General features: G+C 42.1%; 1 protein-coding gene across 4 annotated transcripts in view; it reads left to right on the top strand.

Annotated features, from left to right (window-relative positions):
* The first annotated feature begins 22,637 nt into the window (after positions 1-22,637).
* ATRNL1 (attractin like 1) overlaps positions 22,638-25,478 on the top strand; it is a 497,977-nt gene continuing 495,136 nt past the window's right edge. For all 4 annotated transcript variants that reach the window (XM_026704834.2, XM_087932664.1, XM_087932666.1 and 1 more), the window contains exon 1: positions 22,638-24,145. In XM_026704834.2, the coding sequence (XP_026560619.2) occupies positions 23,850-24,145 (296 nt within the window). In that variant the 5' untranslated portion in view covers positions 22,638-23,849. The remainder of the gene's footprint in view (positions 24,146-25,478) is intronic.

Raw genomic sequence — 25,478 nt, 5'->3', positions numbered from 1 at the left:
TCTCATACGCTTTTCTCAATCCCCATTTGTGAAAAAGTGAATTAGGAATGGGGAGGCAAATTATTTTCCTGTAAAGAGTATGTATTTAATTGAATTATATAGTTGCCTATCTTATACTACATAAAATTGGGTGGCTCACAAACTACAGTAAATGTAACAAAACCAATAAAATATTCATACACTTGCACCTGCAATTTAAGGTAAAAGCCTGTTTCCTCCAATATGAGTTTACTAAAAATGAGTAACAGAATAGTTCAACTGAAGCATTGAAAACAGATGTTCAGATAGCCTTTTTTTTCTATGAACCCACTACCCAGTAGGAAATCAGAACAAATGAAGAAAATATTCTCCTGTTTTAGAATAAATGCTTTATAAGCAAATGTCAGCAACCATTTAAAATATAATAAGACAATAAATCTTTCAGAAAATTTCTACAGAACAAGAGACACATAGTTTATTCTACTTTTCCATTATTTTATACCTACTGATTAAGAATTATGAAATACAGTAATTAGTACATGAATCTACAAAAATGTCTTTTGCTTTATTAAATAGAAAAAGAAAAGCTGCAATAAAGCCTTTCTTTTCTGCTAGAAACTTCTTTCTTTAAAGCAGTCTGTCTATGCTATTCTACTAGGTTTTTAAAATATTGTCTTTCCTTTTCCCTTTCTTTCATGTTCAAATTAGTTCCTCTTTGAGAAAACAATTAATATGTTAAAAAGAGAAACTCCCACACACTCCTGGTTGGCACTATGATGAGATTCTGTTCAAAAGGAAGACCAGGAATAAAACAGCAGGGGATATTGGCAGTCAGGAAATTAGCTAAATTAGAATTGTTCAATGAATATGTCTGTGAACTGTTTGATCACACTGATTTCATGGATATTTGTGGGTGCCAAATAATTCCCCAGTGAATGCAATGAATGGGAGACACAGAATAAAACAATCTGTATACTATAACATGCCCATGAAAGTCTATCATGAAGCAGAAAAATAACCAACAGTGAAGTAGCAAGTTAATCTTTTACAGGTACTCCTCGATAATGACCACAACTGGAATTAAAACTTCTGTTGCTAAGCAATGCAATTTTTAAGTGAAATACACCTAACTTTATGACTTTTAAGCAAAATTTGAGGTTGTTAATAAATCTGGCTTTCCCCATTGACTTGCAGGAAGCCAGCACTCTGAGAAGATGGCCAATGGTGATCACATGGCCCCAGGACACTGAAACCATTGTAAATAACTGTCCCTTGTCAGGCATCCAAAAGTAGTATTATCAGTGCGGCATGTTACTGATGCTGCCTCACTATATATTCAGCACATAGAACAGAGTATACAGCTTTGTCTGATTCCATTGATGACTTAATGCCAGTCTATCTAGACCATGTCCTATTTGGACTGTGGTTTCCTATCCTTATATCCAGTAGGTATTGCATGATAGACCATGGTTGACACAATTGAATGTCTTTCTGTGGTCAATGGAACACATGCTGACTTCGTTGGCTTTCTCAGTTATTTACCATGCATCAGCAATAATGTTTAGTGTTCTTCAATCTGTTCTAAAATCAGCTTCAGCATCTGGCAATGTACAGCTTTAATCTGTGTTAGATGTTTCTAAGCATTAGGTATGATTCTGCATACTCTGTTCTGTCTGCTTTCTTTGATGTTGGTGTGTAGATTGCTTCTTCCAATCTGCGAGCTGCTATTTTTAACATGTTTTAATTATACATGTATTTTTATTGTTAAATGTATATGCCACCCATCTTGTTGTTCGAGCATATATGTTCTGGCATATATGTTAGAATTATTCACTCAGTGAAGGTTTTTTAGCTTTGGCTCCAGCCTTTGAAGCTTTTTTTTTTACTTGTCGGACACATTATAAAATCTTATTTAGATCAACCTTTCAGGCTTTCATTTAATTATTTACTGAAATATAATTTCATTCATGTTCCTGGCTTTTTAGTGGTATATATTTTAAATATGTATTTGTAGGTTGATTTTACTTTAATCTAAAGGAGTGTGGAAAGGGAACTTCACGAAGACAGTAGTCTCACTCAAACAGGAAAAGCCAAAGGGGAATATCAGGCCAGCCAGAAAACAAACTTACATAGGAAAAGGAATCAGATAAAAGGTATTAAAGAATCCCTATAGACAAAAGCCTAAGTAATTAAGAAAACTAGACAAATAAGAAAAGGAAACCCTTATGAACACAGGACATACCAAATAAGCAAAACAAACAGACAAAAGACACAAAAAATATAAATTACAAAAGAGACAGACAGGAGATTGCCACAAGACAAATATGAAAATCCATTATAAAGCTAAAAGAGATTAGGAAAAAAACCGATAATACAATCTAACTACCCCGCGGAGTTTGCCTTCTGCACTCCGCAGAGTTTGCCTTCCAGCAGGAATAAAGACAAACTCAAACAGGATTTGACACATTAAGCACAAATACAAACATTCACATGAAATCAACTCACAAAAGGAGAAAAGGGTATAAAAAAACCAGGGACTTACCATAAGAAGCTAGCTAGGCCAGGAACGCAGACTTCTCTCTGTCCCTCGCCTTCCTGAAAAATAAAAAGATCCAGCTTTCAAGCAGTTGTCCATATCCTTGCGCCGGAGCTCTCCCAGTAGGAAAATCGAATCCTCGAAGGAAAGGCATTTTGACACCTTTCAACAGGAGGAAGGCTCTTGCAACTACGAAATATACAGTATAAAAAGTAAGAGGAAGCTGGCCTTTCATCAGATACTGAAGGTTTGTATTTTAGCCTCTCTGACAAATAATTGTCTGCAATCTATTCCCTGCTTGTTTCATTGTTGGGTCGGAATACAAATATTCCATTGGTTAATAAGATTTCTGGGAAAGCTGAAAAATAGTTATGGGAAATAGAAGAAATTCAATAGCCAATCAAGCCTGTGAGTATATGTAACTCTTTCTGTTTGTATAAATGAGTGTATGAAAAGTAATAAAGATTAATTCATTCATATCTGCCTTTTGTGATTAATTTGGTGCCATTCTAACTCTTAATGCACCCAGACCCTTGCTTTATGTTTTGTTGTGAGTGATGGGCAGTGTGTAGTTTTAGGCCCTCAGCTCAAATCAGAATTTATTCAAGCATCTTAGTTTTTACCAAACTGAAAAGAAGACAATCAGTGGGTATTCAGCAGGTTCTGTCCAGTTCTGGAGAACCGGTAGCGGAAATTTTGAGTAGTTCAGAGAACCAGTGGTAATCTTCCTCAAGGAGGGAATGGAGATTTTACAGTATCCTTCCCCTGCTACACCCACCAAGCCACGCCCACCAAGCCATGCCATGCCCACTAAGCCACACCCACAGAACCGGTAATAAAAAATTTTGAATCCCACTACTGAAGACGATGTAGGTCATATTTCAAAAAACAGTCAGACAAGTAATACAATGCATAACAAGGACTAAGGTTGGAAAGGGAATAATAAATCATTTCTTAAATGGGGTTTAAATACAGATTTGAGCAACAGGCACATTCCAATATTTTCCAGCTAAGATGTAAGTTCTGAGATCTTGGCCAGTAGAAAGACATTTGATTCGGAACAAAATAAAAAGCCTCATTGCTCAGCAAACTTCTTGTATGTCTGTGTTCCTTTCTTTTATGGAGCAAAGCTCCTTTCCTTCATGAAACTTTTTGCTGAAGATCTGTTTCTTTCCAATTTTAGCCTAAGTGCTGCTGAAGCGAGCACCCTGTGGAACTTTTTAATATGGCAAAGAGCTGCAGCTGACAGAAAAGTGACAGATTTTGCTGAATCTCCCTAATAATTGCTATAACTGTAGATTTGTAAGACCCATGTTAGGGAGATTGAAGAAGAAGCAAAAAGTTATCTTTCACTTCTCTTACCAGGACATCTCTGAATAAAACTTCTTTTGTGGATGATGGGAGAAATCAGTACTGATAATGATAAATATTTAGTAGATGGTCAATTTACATGTAATTATTTATTTGATTTCCACTTTGAACTAACTTGCACAGCTTCAAAAAGAAAGGATAAAATAATTTTACTGAATGATACAGAAATCTAACAGAGATGTGGCTGATTACTGCATGGATGGAGAACCACTTAGGAAGCCCAGGCCTGTAGGAAGAAAAAGAAGTTTATATATATATATATATAAACTTATATATATATGGCATTCAGCTTTGTTCGGGTATTTTCCCACGTCATTGTAGTTGTGCTTTTAAAGTTGTAGCGACGTTTCAGCAGAATCTCATCTGCCATCATCAGGCTTCAGACGTGTGTGTGTGTGTGTGTGTGTGTGTGTGTGTGTGTGTGTGTGTGTGTGTGTCCAAAGAAGACAATAGTAAAGGACTTCCACAATAAATCAAGAAAGGAGCATAGATGTGATCCAGGCAAATCTGTGAAACTCAAGTATAACTTGAAGGAAATATTTATTTTTATTACAAAATTATTCAAGTTGTATATGGGTATTTTCTATACATGTATTCATGTCCATAGTTTTTCTCTTTGAAAATACTTCATTTTCTTATCTTTGTGTTTCATTTTAGAATTAAATGACTCCTTGTCATATATTTATATATTTAAAAAGCAGCAGGTGGACTAAACTTTATGTTATGCTCTCATTTTGGAAATAAATATTTCCACTTTTTAAAATATTTATTGCAGTTGCTGTTATTAGCAAATCTGAAGCAATTTCTTCCTAAAAGTAGGCTATGATTTCATTCCTCAGCCTCCCAAAAGATCTTCTATGTGTTTGTACCATCTACTGTCTGTATTCCTGCATATATTTATGAGTTTCAGTATTCCTTATTTACTAGTAGAGAATTGGATTTTAAAATACATTAACATTTGATTGAGCATTGGATGAGAGCCAAACAAATCCTGTTGCTGAAAGATATGCTGTATCAGCTTCTTGGAAAGCAACTGACAGACAACTCCTTCTGGAATTCATTAAGATAGGTTCTAGTAGGTAGTGTCCAGCAAAATTAAACGAGAAATAAATCACTAAACTATCAGTATATAGTTGAAGATATGGGACATGTTTATGCTAAAGAACCAAGAATGGAAAATGAATGTTCCTGTATCACAAAGGCATTGTAATGTTTAATTCATAATTACAGTATCATCTGTAAGAGTATGTGTATGTATATATGCAAAAGGCAGTGTGCAATCCAAGGGGAAAATGTAGCTGCTCTAAAGGTTTGCAGAAAGGAATTAGGTTTACATTTTCACCTGATCTGAAACATATTGTTTACTTATGTCTGAAATGCTACATAGACCTATTACTATAATTATGGCTGGTCACATAGTCAGGCAAACGTTTAGACTGAATTTAGCATTTTTATCCACCAACCGAGTCATTTATAAGGACCTGGAATAGGCAAAATGCTGTTTGATGGTATTAAAAGTATCATTACAGGAGATAAGCTGTTTCAAGTAAAGCTGCCTTTTGCAAATGCCAATGGTGATTTTTTTCAATATTGATAGTGTTCAAATGGTTTTCCAGATGTTCTGGAATTGGACCCAAGGTGCCTATTACTATTGGTAATATATTTGCTACTATTTTTGCTTTCTTTTGCCACAATTGTTCTGTTTCTCTTTGCAGGTCTTTACATTTTATGATTTTCTCAGGTTCTTTCTCTTCTCTTGTGCTGCCTTTGGGTCCTGTCACATCCACTATCCAGACTTTTTTGTCTTTCTTATAGAAAACTGTTAAATCTGGGGTGTGTATGGCAGATGCTCCTCTATCTGAATTCCAAAGGTTCAGAGCACCTTAGCCTTTTTGTTTTCTATTGTTTTCTCTATTATATGCTCCCACCAGGTCTTATTATTATTATTAAAATTTATATGCCAGCTGAAAACAAGATGTAAAAAATGGCAAGTAAAAAGGACAGAGATGGCAGGATAATAAACAGGACATAACCTAGATAAAAAGAAAATAATCGAGATAAAAATGAGGCATTAATCATCCTTGGCAAACACGTTTTCAGAATACCAGCAGGATAGGAGATATTCAAAACTTGAGGGTAACTTAATTCCAAAGGAGAAAAGGTATGCTTCTGGGGTCCCAATAGTTTTATTGACAGAACCCAAAGTGTGCCAAGTCTGCCAAACTGAACCAGCCAGGCAGATATTTTGGATTTGTACAGTGTGTCCTTGGGTTATGACATATTTGGCACTGGAAATGCCATTGCTAACCGATGTAATAGTAAAGCACAATATCACGTAACATAACAATGTGACATCACACAGTGCTAGTAATCCTGGCAGTCCCAAAGATCATTGTTACTCAAGACCATCTGGGTTGTTAAGCAGGAAGAGAGAGAAATTACAGGCAAAGACTGTGGGATATATGTGGCTGCTGTAGAGCAGCTGCTTTGGGGATGGGAGGAGTGGGAGAGGCTCAGATAGGTTGGCAGGGGCTGTGGCAAGTACTACAAAATGGAGATTGGTTCAGCAGGGGGTGCAGTGTATTGCTGGGGCAATGTGAACACAAGAATTGCAAACATGTGACCATGGAGATATTGCAATTGCCAAAGCTTTGAAGAGTGGTTATAAATACAATTCATTCAGCGTGGCCTTCCCTCTGAACAGTTGCTCAATGAGTGATTGTAACCCAAGGGAATACCTGTATATACATAACATTTTAGCCACAAACTTATTTTTGCATTTTTCAGATTTTCATTACAATTGTTAGAAAGTTATTTTCTCAATGCTAAAAACCATTATAACTATTTGAAAGAAAATAATTGAGTTTTTAACTTATTTTTATTTATTTATTTGTCAATAGCTTACAAGATAATAACGTAAGTATAAATACAGGAAATGGGTATGAATAATTGGGAACAATAGGACAGGGACAGTAGGCACGATTGTGCACTTATGCATGCAATGATTACTTTAGCTATCACTTGAGAATCAACATAATGATTACTTTAGCTATTACTTGAGAACTGAACATACCATTGAAGTAGAGAACAATTTTAAATGAATCAAACATGTAAAATTAAATTCAAGTAATGCAATTCTAAATGTATTATTTTATTTATTTATTTCATTTACTTCTTAAAGTTTTAACGTACCTTAGAATCTCATTGTTGAAGAACTAGCAAAGTAGAAAGTTTTATATAAATAAAGATACTTTATGAAACAATTGTTGAAAATCCCTATATTGAGAATATTCAAAATATCACAAAGTTATGAATTAAAATTCAAATGAATAAGGATTTATTTATTTCAGCTTAATCCCCTGATCCATCTGATTTTGCCCTGTTCACAACATAATAGTGTAAAAAAAAGCCCATTATAAAACAGAACAAATTGGATCTGCCCACCCTATACAACTATAAACAAAAATATATGCCAAAAATATAGGGGCCATATAAATTTTGAAAGGACATCTCATTTTGGAGGGCAGGTGCCACAAGGGAGAAAACCTGACTCCTAGGTGGCACCGTTTATATCTTTATTTATTTATAAATAATTATATTTATATTATTTATGTTTACTATAAAAATATTACTGTATATACTGCTTTGACTGATTCACATAAAAGAATTAGGAGGCTCACAAAACAATAAAAATAGCAAGATATTGTTTAAAGTATTTTATCATAGATTTATATATATAAAACTATGCCTTATTTATTTATTGTCAAGTGGTCTGGCTTGGTTATGAGTGAATGTTTCTACTGTAACTGTGATGACCCAGAGTGTAACACAAATGTAACAACATCCAAAATGTAAATAAATATTCTTTAATGCCTCCAACTTGTCCCCACTGTTCAATAATTCTCAGTTGGAGATAAAACATACTCAAAAATAGAACTTAATGAGCAGATAGAATAAAAATAAAAAATCAAACAAACTACAATGATGAAATTTCCACAATGGAACAGGATAAGTAATTACCAAATTCAAGGAGATAACAAGGCACAGTCCGTTGGAAGGATACTAACCAAGATAATTTCAGCCCAAAATAAAACACACTTTGCTTTAGCAACACTGTGTTGTAATTGTCTCTCTTCTATACTAGTCTCCCCAGCTGCAACCAACGAGGAGGATCATGGCCGCTCCCTTTCTCATAAGCCAAGTTGTTTCTTCTCCGTTCTTCCATGCATAACCTAGGATGCAGAGGGGATGGGCCTGGTTCTTCCTCTGACTGCCCAGATGGCCTCTGTCCTTCCCCAGCCTCCTCCACAACCTCTGGAGCCACACCTCCATCCCTGCTGGCTGTTCCTCCTCTCCCTCAGAGTCCGACTCTACCAAGGGCATGAAGTAACAGTATATGGACCAAAAAGAACACCGAGTCAACCCTCCCATGTAAAGCAGATTGGAAACATGGCTAGATGAACCAATTCTATTTTATTATAATGCTACATTAACAGGATCTGGTGAGTCTGAAAGGACAAACTTCCTGGTGTCACTTTTTACTGCTTGATCCATTATGGCAGATCCTTCCTAAGTTTCTTTCACTGACTTTAAAGCTTCTGTGGTTTCTTGCCTCTCATCTGATTGTTTCCTATCACTTCGCTCATTCCCCAAAGTGATCCATATATTCCATTACACATTACAATTTGAGCTAATGTGGTACCAAATTAACGAATTCAGTGCCATTTCTTAGCTTGGATTATTGCATTTTCTGAATTTAATTTGTTTAGTGTCCTTTTTGCTTCAATATTCATTTAAATATCTTCAATTTCTATCAAGCAGATGGCCAAGTATATAGAACTGAATTCCACACTGCTTTTCTTCAAACCCATAGATTAGCAGTGGTTTCTTGCAGACAACAAAACCAATCTACATGAAACAAATTGGGTATCAGTTTTATCTCATATTCTTTGTAGTTTTGGAATCTACATGAGAACATTTTTAATTTAAATTATTAATTGTAACTATTTTAAAACGAAGTATTCTAAAAAATTTCTAGAAAATTTAAAATTATTCATGGAGATAGTTTAATCATTCTACTTTTGATAGTAATTACATTTAAAAGAGCTAAATTAAAATGGAATGGACTACAAATTTCACCTAGGTCAGCTCTGAAAAGCAATAGATTCATTGTCATAAAGTTGCCTTGGCAGAATGAGTTGTGAGTTTAACCATTAGAAAGACGTGAGTGTATGTTCGTGAAGGAACAAAGATGGACAGTCCTGCCAACACATTGATCCACATTATATCCAACTTCATTTTAGAACACTTACTTTCTATTCCACAAATCAGAATATCAAGGACACTAGAAATTGCACTGTGATCATTTATGAGATGCTAAGCCATCTTCTTCATTCACATCCATTTTAGTAGCATTATCTTATCTAATATTTTAGATTCATTTGCCACTTTTTAAAAATGTTACTTTTTTGTAAACCTGGATTATGGTAACATTAATATGCCTGGTTGAGATTCTAAAGCAATTATGAAAAATGAATGAACTAGAAAACATATAAATAATAAAAAGAAAAAATAGAAGATACAGAAAAGAAAAAAGAGAAAAATGGAAGAGAAAAAATAAAACAGAAAAATAAAAGAACTATATAAAGTGATTTTTTTCCTTAATCACAAATATAAACAATTTTAACAACTTATTATCTTCTCTTAAAATAAAACAAATGGTATTTTCTTCTCATATCCCATCTCTTATCTGTAAAGAAATCCATAAAACCTTGTAATTTTAATCCTGATGTCAGCAGAAGTCCAAGATTTACTAGAGATAATAACATATTGATTTTAATCTTGATAAAATAAATCAACTTTATATCCCTTCCATTTTCTTCAAACATTCTTGATCTTTAACCTTTTCAAATAATTAACTTTGGGGGTTTTGGTGCCTTCTCAATTTTTTTTTTCAAAACTTTAGTAAGTCTAGGCCTCTTTTATAAATTATCTTGGTTTATTATTTTTAAATCTCTCTTATTATCATTAGGTAAAACTGATCTGTAAACATAGCATTCTATAAGCTTGATTTTTTCCTTATGTACGAATAACACATTCTCAAACCCTACGCAAATCTCTCACTGTAAACTTTCATTCTGAAGAAAAGCTATTTTGGCTTCTATAAGAAATCTGTTAATCAGAAATAATTTTCATGTTTAATACTATATATTGACACAAAAATATTTAGAACACAAAACACCATATTTAAGGTAAAGAGTATTAAACATTATAATAATATTACATTAATTGTGTTGCTTCACTCAGATTTCTTCCTTAGATTTCTAACTAAGGAAGTTGATTATTTAATTTGCATAACTTTACAAATCCGACACAATCTAAAATTTTAACACAATTTTAATGACACTATGTGATGTTTAGCAGTAAAAGAAGCATAATCCTCCTTTGTTTGCCTAATTGTATGTGCGTATATTTCAGTCTCACAGTGTATACAAGCATATAAGGAAAATAAAATGAGCAAAGAAGTACAAATAATAAAAAGAAAATATAAATACTCTTGTTATTTAAGCTTAATTACAGCTACAACTCTATTTATTTATAAGCTCCTTTATGGGCAATGGCATTCTACTTTGCACAGCACAATAAATAAAACAAACCTTTGTTTATATCCAATGGTTTTTTTTTGCCTTCACAAAAAAGCAAGTGATGCTTAAGTATAATATAAAGAAACACTTACTAGTGGAATCATGTAGAAAAAAGTTAATCCCAGATGCCCTTTTTGAACTACAACAGATCTACAACAGGAAGCTTTGGTTTTCTTAAAACTGACATATCTAATCTGAGGTGCTGAGCCATGCACCCCTAATATTTCCAGCGAGGCTGGTCACAGTCTACACTAGCTAAGAATTCTGAGCAGACTAAATACAGATGGATGGACATGAGCTTGGTCAATATGCTTTATTGTCTATATTTCTCATATATTTTTTGTCACTAGAACAGTGGTTCCCAAACTTTTTCAGTCCACCACCCCCTTGGCGCTACAAACTCATCCTCGGTGCTCCCCACCCATGGGTGATATTCAAACTTCTGTGGGTGTGGACTAATTTGAGGGTGTGGCTTGCTGATCACATGACTGGGTGGGCGTGGCTTGCTGGCCACATGACTGAGTGGGCGTGGCTTGCTGGTCACATGACTGGCTGGCGTGGCTTGCTGCCTGGGCATGGATTGCTGGTCACATGACCGGGTAGGTGTGATCTGGTGGTCATGTGACTGGGTGGGCATGGCCAGGTGACTGGCAAACGAAATACACATGGTTCTCACTTAATGGCTGGTTGCTTAGCAAGTGTTCTAATTTATGACTGGCCTCCCCAGAGATTCTTGACCTGTTTTGGAGTTTTGACAGCCATACACACACATACACACACACTCCCTTCTAACCCTGCTGGAGCAGGTCATTGCACTAGAATCGGCAAAGCATCTCTGATTAGATTCTAGCAGTGAATAAAATCTAATCAGAGATGTTTTGCCAATTCTTGTTGATTTGTTTTATTTGTATCTATTTTATATTGCTGAATTGCATTGATGTGTGTCCCTTCTTGTGCACAACCCAGAAGCTTTTGTGATTCTTTGTAGCAAAAATTACCGACCTCTGGCTTTGCTCTACTTTTCAAACATGCTGACACTACCACGTTCTAGGTGCCGGCCCCGCAGGTCCACCCCATTGAGCCCACTGCAGTGAAGGGACCTGCCCAAGCAAGTCAGGTCAATGGGATGAGCCTGAGAGAGGGAAAGAGAGAGAAAGAAAAGAGAGAGAGAGAGAGAGAAGGAAGAAAAGAAAGAGAAAAGGGAAAGAAAGAAAAAGGAACAAAGAAAGAGGGGGGGGTGGAAGGAAGGGACAGAAAGAAAAAGAAATAAAGAAGGAGGGAGGGAGGAGAAAGATAATGAGATATCTATTCTAGTCCAATCACTTGCTCCCGCAGGGTTAGAAAGGAGTGTATGTGTTAAGTTTGAGCAATGAGAGGCTGACCAGAGCATGAGTGCAACAGTACTTTATTTTACAAATAAAGGGCTGACCGTGCTTGCCAAGCCTGGAACTGGCTCGCAGCAATCAGCAGCCAGTTGGACCCCGCAGCCTGCTTTTATAGCTGGCTGCTGGGGAGAACCAGCCAATGGGAATGGGGGAATAACGCCCACACAAAGTGAGTGGACCTGAGTGAGAACTCCTTGAGTCCTCAGGACATAACACCCCTTCCCCCCAGATGCGAACACGCATAGTCCTTGAGGTAGATGGGGGGTTTGTGTTGGCGCCCGGAGCGGCGCAACTCGGGAACATTGTCTGACTGTTCGGTATCAGTCTGTGACGGTTGAGCTGGCATAGTGTCGCCAACACTCTCTCTGGACTGGGCATCCTCGGAAACCACCGGGTTGGTTTCTGGGGTCAAGCTCTCGTGGGTTGGATCCGGTTGGTCAACTCTCTGGGCACTGTTGTCCGAGTTTGGGCTGACCGGAACGACCGCTGGCGCAGACTGGTCACTGGGTGCGGTGTGGCTGGGTGGCGGATGAGACGGTTCCCCTTCGACTGGAGACTCTGGATTCTTGTTTGCGAGGTTGCTGAGGCGCCTTCTGAGTTGGTCTATGTGCCTCCTCCAGACGCGACCATCCTCCAGCCTGACTCTATACGATCTCGGCCCGGTGACGGCGATGACCTCGCCCAGAATCCAAAGTGGGTCCCCAGCGAAATTCCTTGCGAATATCGGCTCCTGTAACATAAAATGTCTAACCCCCGAAGTGGAAGCGAGGGGAGAGTCAGGACAGTATTGTGGGTGCAGTCTATCTAATACAGTCCTCAGGCGCCAGCCCATCAGAAGTTCCGCTGGGGACTTATTGGTGACTGCACAAGGGGTTGAGTGCTGGCTCATCAGGAACCGTGAGAGTTTGTGGTGCCAGTCATCTCTGCCAAACCTAGCGAGGGCCTCTTTGGTGGTCCTGACGGCCCTTTCAGCCAACCCATTACTCGCAGGGTGAAATGGGGCTGTGAAAATGTGGCGAATGCCTAGGTTGGCTGCAAAACGGCTGAATTCTACTGATGCGAACTGTGGGCCATTATCGGAGACCAAGGAGTCGGGTAGTCCATGTGTAACGAACAGGCGCGTTAACACGTTGGTGATTGCTAGTGTGGTGGTCGTGGATAGCTGCGCCACGTCTATCCATTTGGAATAAGCGTCCACGACCACTAGGAACATCTTTCCATGCACGGGGCCGGCCAGATCGATATGGATTCTAGACCAAGGGGCGCTGGCGCTCTCCCATCTGGTAGGGGTGGCGATGGGGGGAGCAGGACGGGATTCCTGGCAAATGCTGCAGGAACTTACCCAATTGACAATGTCCTCGTCTAGACCCGGCCACCACACGTAGCTGCGTGCCAACGCCTTCATTCTCACAATGCCGGGGTGTCCCTCGTGCAACGCTTCCAGGACTCGGTACGCAGCGAGGTCGGAATGACCACTCGAGTGCCCCACAGAAGACAACCCTGCAAACTGGACAGCTCCTGCATGCAAGTCTTAAAGGGTGCGAATTTGTTATCAACATTGCCTCCCGGCCACCCCCTCCTCACCCAGTCGAGCACCTGGGCGAGCGTTTGGTCTGCCTTGGTTTTGGCGGCGATGTCAAGGGCGGTGATGGGCAGGTCCAACTGGGTGATTTCAAAAATGGCATTGACAGGAGCTGGGTCTTCAGCCGGAGCGGGTAAGGGGCAGCGACTGAGCGCGTCAGCGTGGGATAGAGTTTTGCCCGGGCGGTGGATAAGTTTGTATGAGTAGGCCGCTAGGAAAAGTGTCCACCTTGTCATCCGAGGGGAGAGGACTTGAGGTGTCTGTTTGTCGCCGGCCAGTAGGCCCAGGAGGGCTTATGGTCGGTGATCAGTTCAAGAAGTGGCCAAAAGGAATTCGTGAAACTTTTTCACGGCTGCAACAGCTGCTAGGGCTTCCTTGTCTATTTGGCTGTAATTTCGCTCCGTGGCCGAGAGCGTCCTGGAGAAAAAGGCGATGGGGGCCTCGGCGCCATTGGCGAGTCGGTGACTAAGGACCGCCCCAATTCCAAAAGGGGATGCGTCTGCTGCCAGTACTAAAGGAAGGTTGGGGTCGAATTGGATGAGCACTGCCTCTGACGTAAGTAGTGATTTGACAGCGTTAAACGCCTGGTCTTCTTTGTGCCCCCAGTGCCACGGTGACTTTTTGTCTAGTAATCTGTGTAGGGGTTCGGCTACTGAGGCTTTATGGGGCAAAAAGGATGCATAAAAGTTTAGGAGCCCCAAGAAAGCTTGTAGCTCCGTTTTGGAGGTCGGTGTGGGAGCTTCGTGGATCGCCCTGACCTTGGACTCCAGGGGGTGAATGCCAGAGGCGTCAATTTTATAACCCAGAAAGTCCACCTGTCTAGTGGCAATGGCGCATTTTTCTTTTTTTAACTTGAGGCCATGCTGTCTGAACCTCTCTAACACTGCTCGCACTCTCTGGAAGAGTTGGGGTCTGTCCCTGGCCGAGACCAAGATGTCGTCGAAGTAGGGTACTACACCAGGAGGCCCTGTAAAATCCGCTCCATGAGGGATTGAAAAATACCCGGGCAACACTTACGCCAAATTGGAGACGCTTGCATCGGAAGGCACCCCTGTGAGTGACGATGGTCTGAAGTTCCGCTGTTTGGTTATCAACAGGGAACTGTTGATATGCTTGAGACATGTCCAATTTAGCAAAAATACTGCCCGGTTCGAATGTGTGCAATAAGTGCTGAATGACGGGCACGGGGTAGGCGCTAACTTGTAAATATTTATTGATTGTTGTCTTGTAGTCCGAGCAAATTCTCAGGCTACCATCTTTTTTGAGGGGTGTGACAATGGGCGTCTCCCACTTGGCGAAATCTGTTGGCTCAATGACCCCTTGTTTTAGTAGTTTATCCAATTCAGCGTCTAGTTTTGGTCGAATAGCAAATGGAACTCTACGTGGTTTTAATCTGATTGGGACTGCCTGGGGGTCAACGGTGAACGAGATGGGGGTTCCATTATAACACCCCAGCTCCTCGCTGAACACATCTGCGTAGTCAGCGAATAAGGAGTCAGTGTCTGAGGTTGAGACAGCATGGACTCCTGTTAACCCTAGGCCGAGGTGGGGAAACCAATCGAGCCCCAATAAGGTGGGTAGATTGCCGTTAACTACCACTAGAGGTAGGTGGCCTTTAAAAGCTCTAAAACTGACAAAGAACTTGCCTCTGCCGATCACGGGAATGGCCTTCCCTGGTAGTCCTTCAGACCGAACTGGCATCTCTGAAGCCGGGTAGTAGATAGGCTGGGGTGGAGTCTCTTGAGGGTGTTCCACGAGATTATTGAGAGCGCTGACCCTGTGTCAACCTCCATGTGGCACGGTTTACCTTCTAGGGAAATGGAGAGAGAAATTTTACTAACAGAGTGGCAAGTACGCCTGGCAAGGCGGTGCGTGCGACAGTTTAATACTTGCCTCTGTGGTCCCGAGTGCGAGGACGGGGTCTTTGTGCAGCGCTTTGGGGGCTTGGCAGACTCTCGCAATGTGCCCCTCTTATGGCAGTTGTTGCAAATGGCTCCTTTAAACTTGCAGGTGGCCCTTTGATGTGATCCCCCACAGGCTAGGCACAGGGTGATGTGCTTGGGTGGACCGGTGTATTCTTGTTTGGCCCCTACCTGCGACCGTCTGTCATTGGTGAGGCGATGGACATCGTTCTCATCGTTGTGGCCTTCCCCTGCTTCCACCTCTTCGGAATGGACTGGGAACGCTGCTAGCTTGGCACTTGGGCCCTGAATTTCGGTGGCTGAGTTCGTTGCTAGCTCGGCTGCTAGGGCCTCCTCTACCGCTTGTGCGAGGTTGAGGTCTTTTTTAGCTAGCAGTCGCCTCTGTAGGTTGAGATCCTTGACCCCACAAACTAATTGATCGAGGAGCATGTCCTCCAGGTATGTTCCAAACCCGCAGTGCAGGGCTGCTGTTCTGAGGGCGGCCATATATTGGTTGATGGTCTCCTTACTTGATTGCTTCCTCATTCGGAACGTGAACCTCCTGGCGATTTGTGAAGGCCTGGGAGCGTAGTGGTTTGTGAGGATCTCAAGCAACTCGGACCACGGAACGTTTTTCAATTCTCTCGGCGCCACGAGTGCTGCAGCGGTATCGTAAACAGTGGCTCCGCAGTAGATTAGGAAATAGGATTTTTTCCAATGCTCTCCCGCATCCGACAGGCCGACCGCATCGATGTAATGATTGAAACGGTTCTTATACGATTCCCACTTCTCTTCGTCTGGTTTAAACGCCGGGAATACTGGATTGGAACTCATGGTGCTGGAACGGCTGGGCTACCTGCGGAAAAATCTCTCTGGGACTACGAACGCTCGTGAGTTACTAGTGATATCAGCTCTGGAGAGGTTTTTTGCTACCCTCTCTTTCTCTCTCTCTCGGTTACCACATTGGCTGCTAGCCGTTGGAGGTGTCTTGATTCGCGCCGAAAAAAGTGGGCGTTAGTGACTCTCTACAGCGCTGTGCTGTGATTCCTACTGGCTCGAAATTCAAATGACACCCGTTTGAATTTCGCGCCAAATGCAGAGCGGCTGCGGCTCGCAGTGCTTCACTTTCCCCGTAGCGGGGCTAACAAGCGGCTACAGACGCTTCTAACTATTTGACTCAGACCGCTTTCTCTGGCTGCGGATCTGCGTTTGCTCTTTTTGATCGCTCGTTTCGTTAGCTGACCGCTCTCTCTGGCTGCGGATCAGCGTTTCCCTTGTCGCCAGCCGATCGCTCTCTCTGGGCTGTAGATTGGTGGCTAGTGACTCAGCGGTTGCAAGGTGCTTCTGGTAGCCATCCCACCCTCGTCGCCAGTGTTAAGTTTGAGCAATGAGAGGCTGACCAGAGCATGAGTGCAACAGTACTTTATTTTACAAATAAAGGGCTAACCGTGCTTGCCAAGCCTGGAACTGGCTCGCAGCAATCAGCAGCCAGTTGGACCCCGCAGCCTGCTTTTATAGCTGGCTGCTGGGGAGAACCAGCCAATGGGAATGGGGGAATAACGCCCACACAAAGTGAGTGGACCTGAGTGAGAACTCCTTGAGTCCTCAGGACATAACAGTATGTGTGTGTGTGTTCTCCTTGTAATTTACCAGTACATTTTGGTTTTGCCTTCTTCAGAATTGGCACTGTAATTAATACATTGGGGAAAAGTAATTTTTAGAATGGAGATCTGGTCCAATGGATCTTCTTTAAAGCCTCAACAAAATGTGAGAGTTTCCTGATAGTCTTGACCATGTTTTGTCCACAAAACCTTTACTAGAAGCCAAAGATGTTTCAATGTGCTGGCAAAAATGTTTCAATGTGGAAAAGGGCCTCAGTCTAAACTAGGCCTCATTTCAATCTGATGCATCAGGTCTCTCTCTCTCTCTCTCTCTCTTCCTCCCTCCCTCCCAGACTAGCTTTGCTCTACTTTCCCAATGTGTCTGCAGGGCTGGCGCTTCGAAAATGGATAGACGGAGAGAGACAGACAGACAGACAGGTAGGTAGGTAGGTAGATAGATGGTAGATAGATAGGTAGATAGGCAGGCAGGCAGACCTTTTGGATGAATGTATGGATAGGTAGGTAAGTAGATCGGTAGATAAGTAAGTAGGTAGGTAGATCTATATTAGTAGATAGGTAGGTAGGCAGGAAGGCAGGCAGACAAACATACATTTTGGATGGATGGATGGATGGATGGATGGATGGATGGATAGATAGATAGATAGATAGATAGATAGATAGATAGATAGATAGATAGATAGATAGATAGATAGATAGATCTATATTGGTAGGTAGGTAGGTAGATAGACAGAAAGGCAGGCAGGCAGGCAGACCTTTTGGATGGATGGATGGATGGACAGACAGAAGAAAAGAATGCGACAGCAGTGGCACTTTGAAAAAGTTAGTAGAGCAAAGCCAGAGTGGGAATTGAAGTCCACACAAGTTTCCAAGGTTGAGAAACATGGACTGAACATATCAACCCAGCCATTCTGGTTTAGACTTTAGCATGCTGTTTGATTCCGGCTTAGTCAATGAATAAACCATGGCTAAAATCTTCCTGCTCCTTAATGCAGCTGCCCCTCTGCCCTTTCTACAGCCCCCTGCAGCTGCCCCTCTGCCCCTTCTCCAGCCCCCTTTGGCATCCAATTTTGCAATGCCAACCTCCCCGGGGCAGCGATGCAGCTGACCTCACCCTCTTTGCTTCAACCCAAGGTCCACTTCAATAGGGCCAAGCAAGGGGAGGTACTCTGCACATGCTCAGAGACTCCCAACTTCAGTGAAGCATTCTGCCCATATTTATGCTCTGCTGGGGAGGAGGAAGGCGTGTGGAAGCAGCCCAGATTGGGGGAGGCGGAGAGAATGATCGCTTGGAAACTAGGCAAGCAAGCAAGCACAGGGCTCGGAGGGCTCGGAGAGAGGCTAGTTTCTAGGTCCGGGACAGCCACGTAGAGCTGAACCGAACTGAGCCAGGCGCCTTGGAGAGCCACCGCTGCACCCACCCGCATCCTGTGCACAAGCCTGGCTGGCTGGAGAGGTGGAGGCTGGGCAGGCGCTGAGCACTCCCTTGTTCTCCTCCGGGGAAGGGGGCCCTAATGCTGGACCACCCACCCCTTCCACTGCATGCATTGGGAGGGTTTTGCTTTTGGGCTTTCCACTGGAGAGGGCATCCTGCAAGCTAAGGTGCCCTCTTTCCACCACCTGCCACCTCTCCGCCCCCAGGCTTGGCAAGGCTTACCACACGCAGGTTCCGCATTCAAGGCGCCAGCTACGGAGCGATGAAACAGTTAATGGGCTGCGTGGCCGGCAGTCAGTGAACCTGCGGAGCCGGCACCTTGAACGCCCCCTGCCACCTCTTAGTGCCCCCCTGCCGCCCCCCTTGCCTCTTGCCGCCCTCCTGAGGCATCCCACTGCCCCCCAGGGGGCGGTACCACCCACTTTGGAAACCACTGCTCTAGAAGCTTGCTATTATTATTGAAAGAAAAACATAATTTCCTAACATTTCCACTTAATTGTTGAGAACTGAACAACGTTGAGAACTGAACACGTATCATTGAATATGGATTTTGTTCAGGCAGTTGCCTAAATCTATATGCTTATAGTAGGATCGAAATCATTAATTCTACTCTGGTATTATTTATTTACAAGATCTGTTGGGCTATTCTTCCAGACTGTGGCTTTGCTATGTTGAATAGAAAGGTCACTATACCAAAGAAAACAATTCCACCAATGTGGAACTGATATGTGTTTGGAATATTTCCCATTATTTTGTACAATGTACTGGAAGATTTGCCATCAAGAGAGAAAACTGAAGCTTTGAAGCCTACTTCAATTAGACACTGAAAATTATAAAACCTAAAACAAGAACTTTGTTCAAAAACTGCATTCTAATATGCCAAAAAAGGAGAAAGGTATCTACTGAATTTCAGCAGCTGTTCAATTTTGAACAATTAACTAACTCAGTAAAGCATTGGTTGCTTTTACTCTTCTGAAGTGTTTTTTTTCCTTCTGCTGTGATCCAATTGGAATCTGTTTGTTGCCACTCATTTAATATTTTGGGGGGAGACAAGTAGTTTTGATTACGAGCTCTCTTCCAATGCATTTCTTCATTGAACATTATTGCTCAAGATGTTCCTGATGGATTCTGATGGATTCTGAGAAGAAGAGAGGCAAAGCCAAGAGGGACTTGAAGAATTGCTTAATGTCAGATTCACTTTCATTTATGCATTTCTTCCTCAAGTATTGGATAATTTGTTACAGAATGCTCATGTGTTGTTTTGAAGGGGATTGTAGCAAAGCTGGAAGAAAATATACTTGGAATGCTTATGACACATGAAAACCTGAACAACTCTTTTGATAGATAACTGCAACAGAAACATGAAAGGAATTTGTAATGTGGATATCCAATTTTATCATACCATTGCTGACATAATGAGGGTTTACTTTAATTTGATATTGGAGAAATAGAGTGTACCAGGGGTGGGATGCAAACATTTTTACTACCGGTTTTGTGGATGTGGCTAGGTGGGCGTGGCCATGTGACTGGGTGGGCATGGCTTCTTTTTTTGCAACACCCCCCCCCCCCAGTGCTCCATTTTTTGGCCTCCTGGGCCTCAGGAAAGCCTTTTGGGAGGACATTTTCCAGTGGTGGGATTCAAATTTTTTTTACTACAGGTTCTGTGGGCATGGCTTGGTGGCCATGGCAGGGAAGGATGCTGTAAAATCTCCAGTCAGAGGTGGTATTTACCACTTCTCTGAACTAGTCAAAATTTCTCCTACTGGTTCTCCAGAACTGGTCAGAACCTGCTGAATACCTCTGGTGTTTTTGTTCCCAGGAGGCATCCCTCAGGCACAGGAGGCCAAAAATGGAGCGTGGGGGAGCACGCGCAGCACTCCCTCCCGTGCGCCCCTTTTTGCCTCCTGGGCCTCAGGGAAGTCTCCTGAGCAAAACAGTAAGACAGCAAGGGGATCCCGGCACAGCTGATCATCAGAACAGCTGATTGTAAGGAGGGGGGGAGAAGGAAATACCTTAAGAAGTGACTGGATGAGGGAGAATGCAATCAGCGATGTGAGGCATGTGTGCGATGAAGACTGACTGGACAGGGAGGGAGGGGTGGGGCGGGTGGAGATGGGCGGGGCCAGCCAGGGGCACAATTTGCCGGTTCTCCAAACTGCGCAGAATCTTAACCGGTTCTATAGAACTGGTCCAAACCAGTAGAATCCCATCCCTGGAGTGTACAGTATATTCCATGAGGCTTATTCCCCTAATACAATGGCATTGCTGCATAATTCTAATAGAGATTCTACATCATAAGCATCACTTTTTATTTTGATTTTAGATCCTTTTCTATCAAATTGATATTCTATTTTAGCTTTCAGAGAGAGAAGCAGAAGTTTTCCACTTGCAGGTTCATTTAAATTCCATCCCTATATTATATGACCATACTTGTAAAAAAAAAAGCCTCAATATGAGATGGGCACTGCAGCATAACATTAACAGGAAAAAATCTATGGAAGGCCATCAGTTGTTTCATTAGAAAGGAAATGCTGCCACTAGGGGTTCAGCATAACTTTTTTTCAGTATTCAGCAATTCTGCATCTTATTTTATGGTCTGACTAAGTATAAGAGGCAGGAAATGAAATAAAAATCTTGGAAAAGAAAAGATGAAAAGCTGATTTTAACAAGCAATTTCTGAATATAGTTATGTCAATGGAGCAAATCTTAACATGTTTGAAATCTGTTAAATAATCACATAAGTTTTATATAGACTGTCTACTACTACCACTGGCACTAACAAACATAATGCTTAGCTCAGAAAGATATGTAGAAAAATTATGCTAATCGTACAATGTATTAGAAGCAGAATTAGCATAACTTGACTTTAAGGTGGTTCATGTTTTGCTTGGCATCTTCATTAGAAATAGTACGAAACTGAATCCTATTAAAGCATGAAAAACACAGAAATGGAAGTGGTATAATGGAACACTAAGCTCCACTTGTTGCAAATACTTCCTTGGCCTAGGACCACAAATGAGCCCCAAATTTCCATTTTGGGCTAAGCAAGACAGTTAAGTGAGTTTTATCCCATTTTACAATCTTTCTTGCCAGTTAAGTGAATCATGGCAGTTGTGAAGTTAGTTAACATGGTCACAAAGGCAATCAGTCTTTCCCATTGACCTTGTTTGTCAGAAGGTTGTAAAAGGTGATCATTTGACACCAGGACCCTCATAAACACATGCCAGTTGCCCAACAGCTGAATTTGGTCACATGACTCTGGAGATGTTACAACAGTAGTAAGTGTGAAGACCAGTCATAACTTTGAACAGTCACTAAAGGAATGGCTGTAAGTCAAGGACTATCTACACTACTCGTCAATTTATAACAGTTCTCTTAGCGACTGCTAAAAGTTTCAACGGCACTGAAAAAAGTGAGTTATGATCTTTTTCACTTACGACAGTTGCAACATCCCCATGGCCATGTGATCAAGATTTGGATGCTTGGCAACTGACTCATGTATGACGGTTGCAGTGTCCCGAGGTCAAGTGTTCACCTTTTGTGACCTTTCGACAAGCAAGGCCAATGGGGAAGACAGATTCACTTCACAACTACATAACTAATTTAAGAGCTGCAGTGAGTCACTTAACAACTGAGGCAAGAAAGGTCGCAAAACGGGGCAAAATTCCCTTAACAAATTCCTCCCTTGGCAACATAAATGCTGGGCTCAATTTTGGTCGTAAAGTCCTGCATAAAGCGCAACAGAGGCATGACTAGAGGGGACAAAAGTGCTGGCTACAGAAAAAACACAAGTCGTGGGAACAAGGTTGACAGTCGATCACTTCCTCTCCTTTAGAAATTTTGCCGCAATGAGGCACGGCGTTTAACAAAGCACGTCTGGAAATGGCTTCCACTCTCGGCTTTGTTTGCTTGGTTGTTTGTTTGTTTGTTTTGGCTTTGCACATGAAGTTCAGGAACTCGCATGGCCTCCTGAGGAAAAACGAGAACAAATCTCGGGCCCGCTGCGCGCGCTCGCCTCCTTCCCAGGCAGATCCTGCGCTTCTCCGTCCGCGCGCGGCCGCGCCCGCTTCCTTCCCGGCGGGTCACGCTCCAAGTGATGCAACGGAGACGGGCGCTGCGCCTTTAAAGGGGGGGCTCCTCGGCTTGCCGCACATGCTCAGCTCTTCTTTGTGTAATAGTTTCTTTCTAGAGCTCCCCTGCAAAGGCGGCGGAGAGGCTGGAGCGTTGCAATTCCAAAGACCGAAAAGAGAGCGAGAGAGAGACTTTCCTTTCGATTTTGAGACCGCCAGAAACCGGGGCACGAACTTTCCCGGGGGCGGAAGGGAAGCGCGCTCCCTTCACTTTCGGCTGGGGCTCAGAAATGGAAAGGGACCCTTAGTGGCTCTCCATCCTTTCCGGGGCAGTTGCTCCAGCAACGAAGCAGAGTCTATTGTAGGCTGCGGGGCTTCCTCCAGAGAGGGGAGCCACAGCTGCCGTTCTTCTCCCCGGCTGAGGCGGGGCCTGCCTGGTAGTCCAAAAGAAAAAGGACGGATCTAATCAGACCAGCGGAGCGGGAGAGGAGTAGGGTGGGGAGGAGGAGGAGGAGGAAGAAGAGGAGGGATTCGGCCCCAGCCAGCCAGTCTCCGAAAGCAGCTTACAATTAGCCTTTTAAAAATGGCTGCTTTCAAAGTGTCAGCTGGGACAGACGGAGGCTTTTAACTCTCGCCCTTCCTTCCGCCCCTCACACCCCCGCTTGCAAGGCGGAATAAAAAAAAGAAAAACCAAAACACCAGAACCCCCGCTTCCCCCCCGGCCTCCGGCCCGCTGCTCTGCGATGCTGGGAGGACGCTGAGGAACGGCGCCCTCCTTGCCTTGAAGGAGCGAGAGCATCCCCCCCCCCCCAACCTCCGCTGCCCTCCTTGCTCTCCCGTTGCTGCTGCTGCTACTGCAAGAGTCGGGACTACAGGAGGCGGAGGAGAGGGGCTGCTTCTTTTTTCTTTTGCGGGCGCGGGGGGAACCGGACGCCATGTGGTGAGAAGAAGCGGCGAGGGCAGTAGAGAAGCCTCCGCTCATGGAAAGTGGGGGGCAATGAGCCCCAAGGACGACGAGGAAGAGGAGGCGGGAAGCGGGTCGCCAGCGTTGTACCCGAAGAACCCGGCGGAGATGGTGGTGTGAGAAGCGTCGGGGAGGAAGCTTCTCGGTTTCCTGTGGTAACTACCTTCGGGAGTCTCCAGCCCCTTCCCTACCTGCGCCCCGTTTCTTCAACCTGTTTTAATAGCCCCTTCCTTGGAGCGATGTGCGTGGGGCGGCTTTCCTCCTGTTTAAACCTCCCCGGGGAACTGGATTAATTCAGCCTTCCTCGCTCCCCTGTCGCGGTTCGTCAGGCAGGCCGGTTGCGGATGTGCTTTGTGGGCAAAGATGCTGGATCTGTTGGGGAAAGTCCTGCGCAGAACAGAAGGCCCTCCTGTAATCCTGGGAACCTGGAGACCTTTTTCTTCCTCCTCCTCCTCCTCCTGCTGCTTTGCTACCTTCATGGATATAAATAACTGGCTGCTCTTTTACGGGATCCTCTATCTGGTGCTGTATGCCCAAGTTTCCCAGTCTAAGACTTGTGAAAGAACCCCGTGCTTTGCTGGTCGATGTGTCAATTCCAGTTGCCTCTGTGATCAAGGCTGGGTGGGGGATCAATGCCAGCATTGCCAAGGCAGGTTCAAGTAAGTGGTTTCTGTGCTATTTTTCCTTTCTAGAGCTAGTTGATAACAAGACAGAAAATATCAGCCAGGACTGCCCAGATCAGATTGCAGATTTTAAGAATATAGTAGAATATTGGTGGTTGTTTCTGTAATATAAGGTCATCTATTATTCTAAGCTAAACAAAGTTAATGATATTTTTTAGAACAGTGCTTTTTAAATATTGAATAACATATTAGACAGTTTATTACTGACTGGAAAACCGTTATGGACTTTTTGCAAAGAAATGGGGAAAAAATCAACCTGTAATATATTGGTTTTGATGAAGTATATTGGTTAGTTTATAGAAACAGTCATAATGTTATTTTACTCTATTTCTGTATTAATATTAAGATTAATTAACTTTCCTTGTTTTAAAACTTTCAATAAAATTATATTAAAAATGTATTTAAAAATTAAATAACTCTCAGACAAAGGAACTATTAAGTGAGAAATGCCCCATAAAGACAATGGTTTTGTTTATGATGTAATGTTTTTCTAAATATTGGTTGGTGTAATCAGCAATCTGAGAAATCTGTTTCTTAAAACTAAATGGGTGAGCCAAGGGTAAAGGAGGATTGACATCAGATATTGAGATCCCATGACTGTCTTGTCCATTTGTAGTAAATGATTTCTTCTTGACATACTAGTAAGCAGCCTGTTCAAAATTTAGAGACATCAAGTTGAAGATTAGCCTAGGAATAAAGTTACCAAATAAAGGTTGAGAATGTAAATTGTCTCCAGTCCTTATGGTCTGGGGTTTAACATTATGCAAGTGAATTTGTTGCTCCATGCTTTTTTGTTTAGTGATTTGTAAAAGGAGGTATACTTATGATTGGACACTGAAGAGGGGCCTAAAACTTAATAGAATGTGACACCCATCTGATAAATTAAAGCCACATCTAACAATAGTGAAAACCTGTTTTCCTGATTTTTTCCCCCTGAGGAAAAGCAGAATTTTAGGTGACAGCTTTAATATATATGTGAGAATTAAAACAAATGTATGTTTTTAAGATAAATCTTCAGTAGCATTCGGAACATCCAACTGTTGATTCTAATGTGATTCCTGAAAAAATATTAATGTTAGATCTATATTTTTTACTTCTGGTACTTCCTGCCATAATATGTGTACAACTTAGAAGATAATGAAAATATCCTTGAACATATTAAATGCAGTTATCTTGATTATTTCCTATATTTGCCACACACAATATTGAAACTGTCAGTGTGAATATTAAATCAAGTTTACTTGTAGATAACAATCATGATTTCTCCTATCAAAGCATTAGGATAATCTGACCATGTTCAGTGTTTAAT

This window comes from Pseudonaja textilis, chromosome 4 (genome assembly GCF_049901715.1).
Source record: "Pseudonaja textilis isolate UNSWEBS1 chromosome 4, rPseTex1.2, whole genome shotgun sequence".
NCBI lineage: Eukaryota > Metazoa > Chordata > Lepidosauria > Squamata > Elapidae > Pseudonaja > Pseudonaja textilis.
The sequence above is the reverse complement of the archived record's forward strand: the minus strand, read 5'-3'. Positions and strand labels throughout refer to the sequence as shown.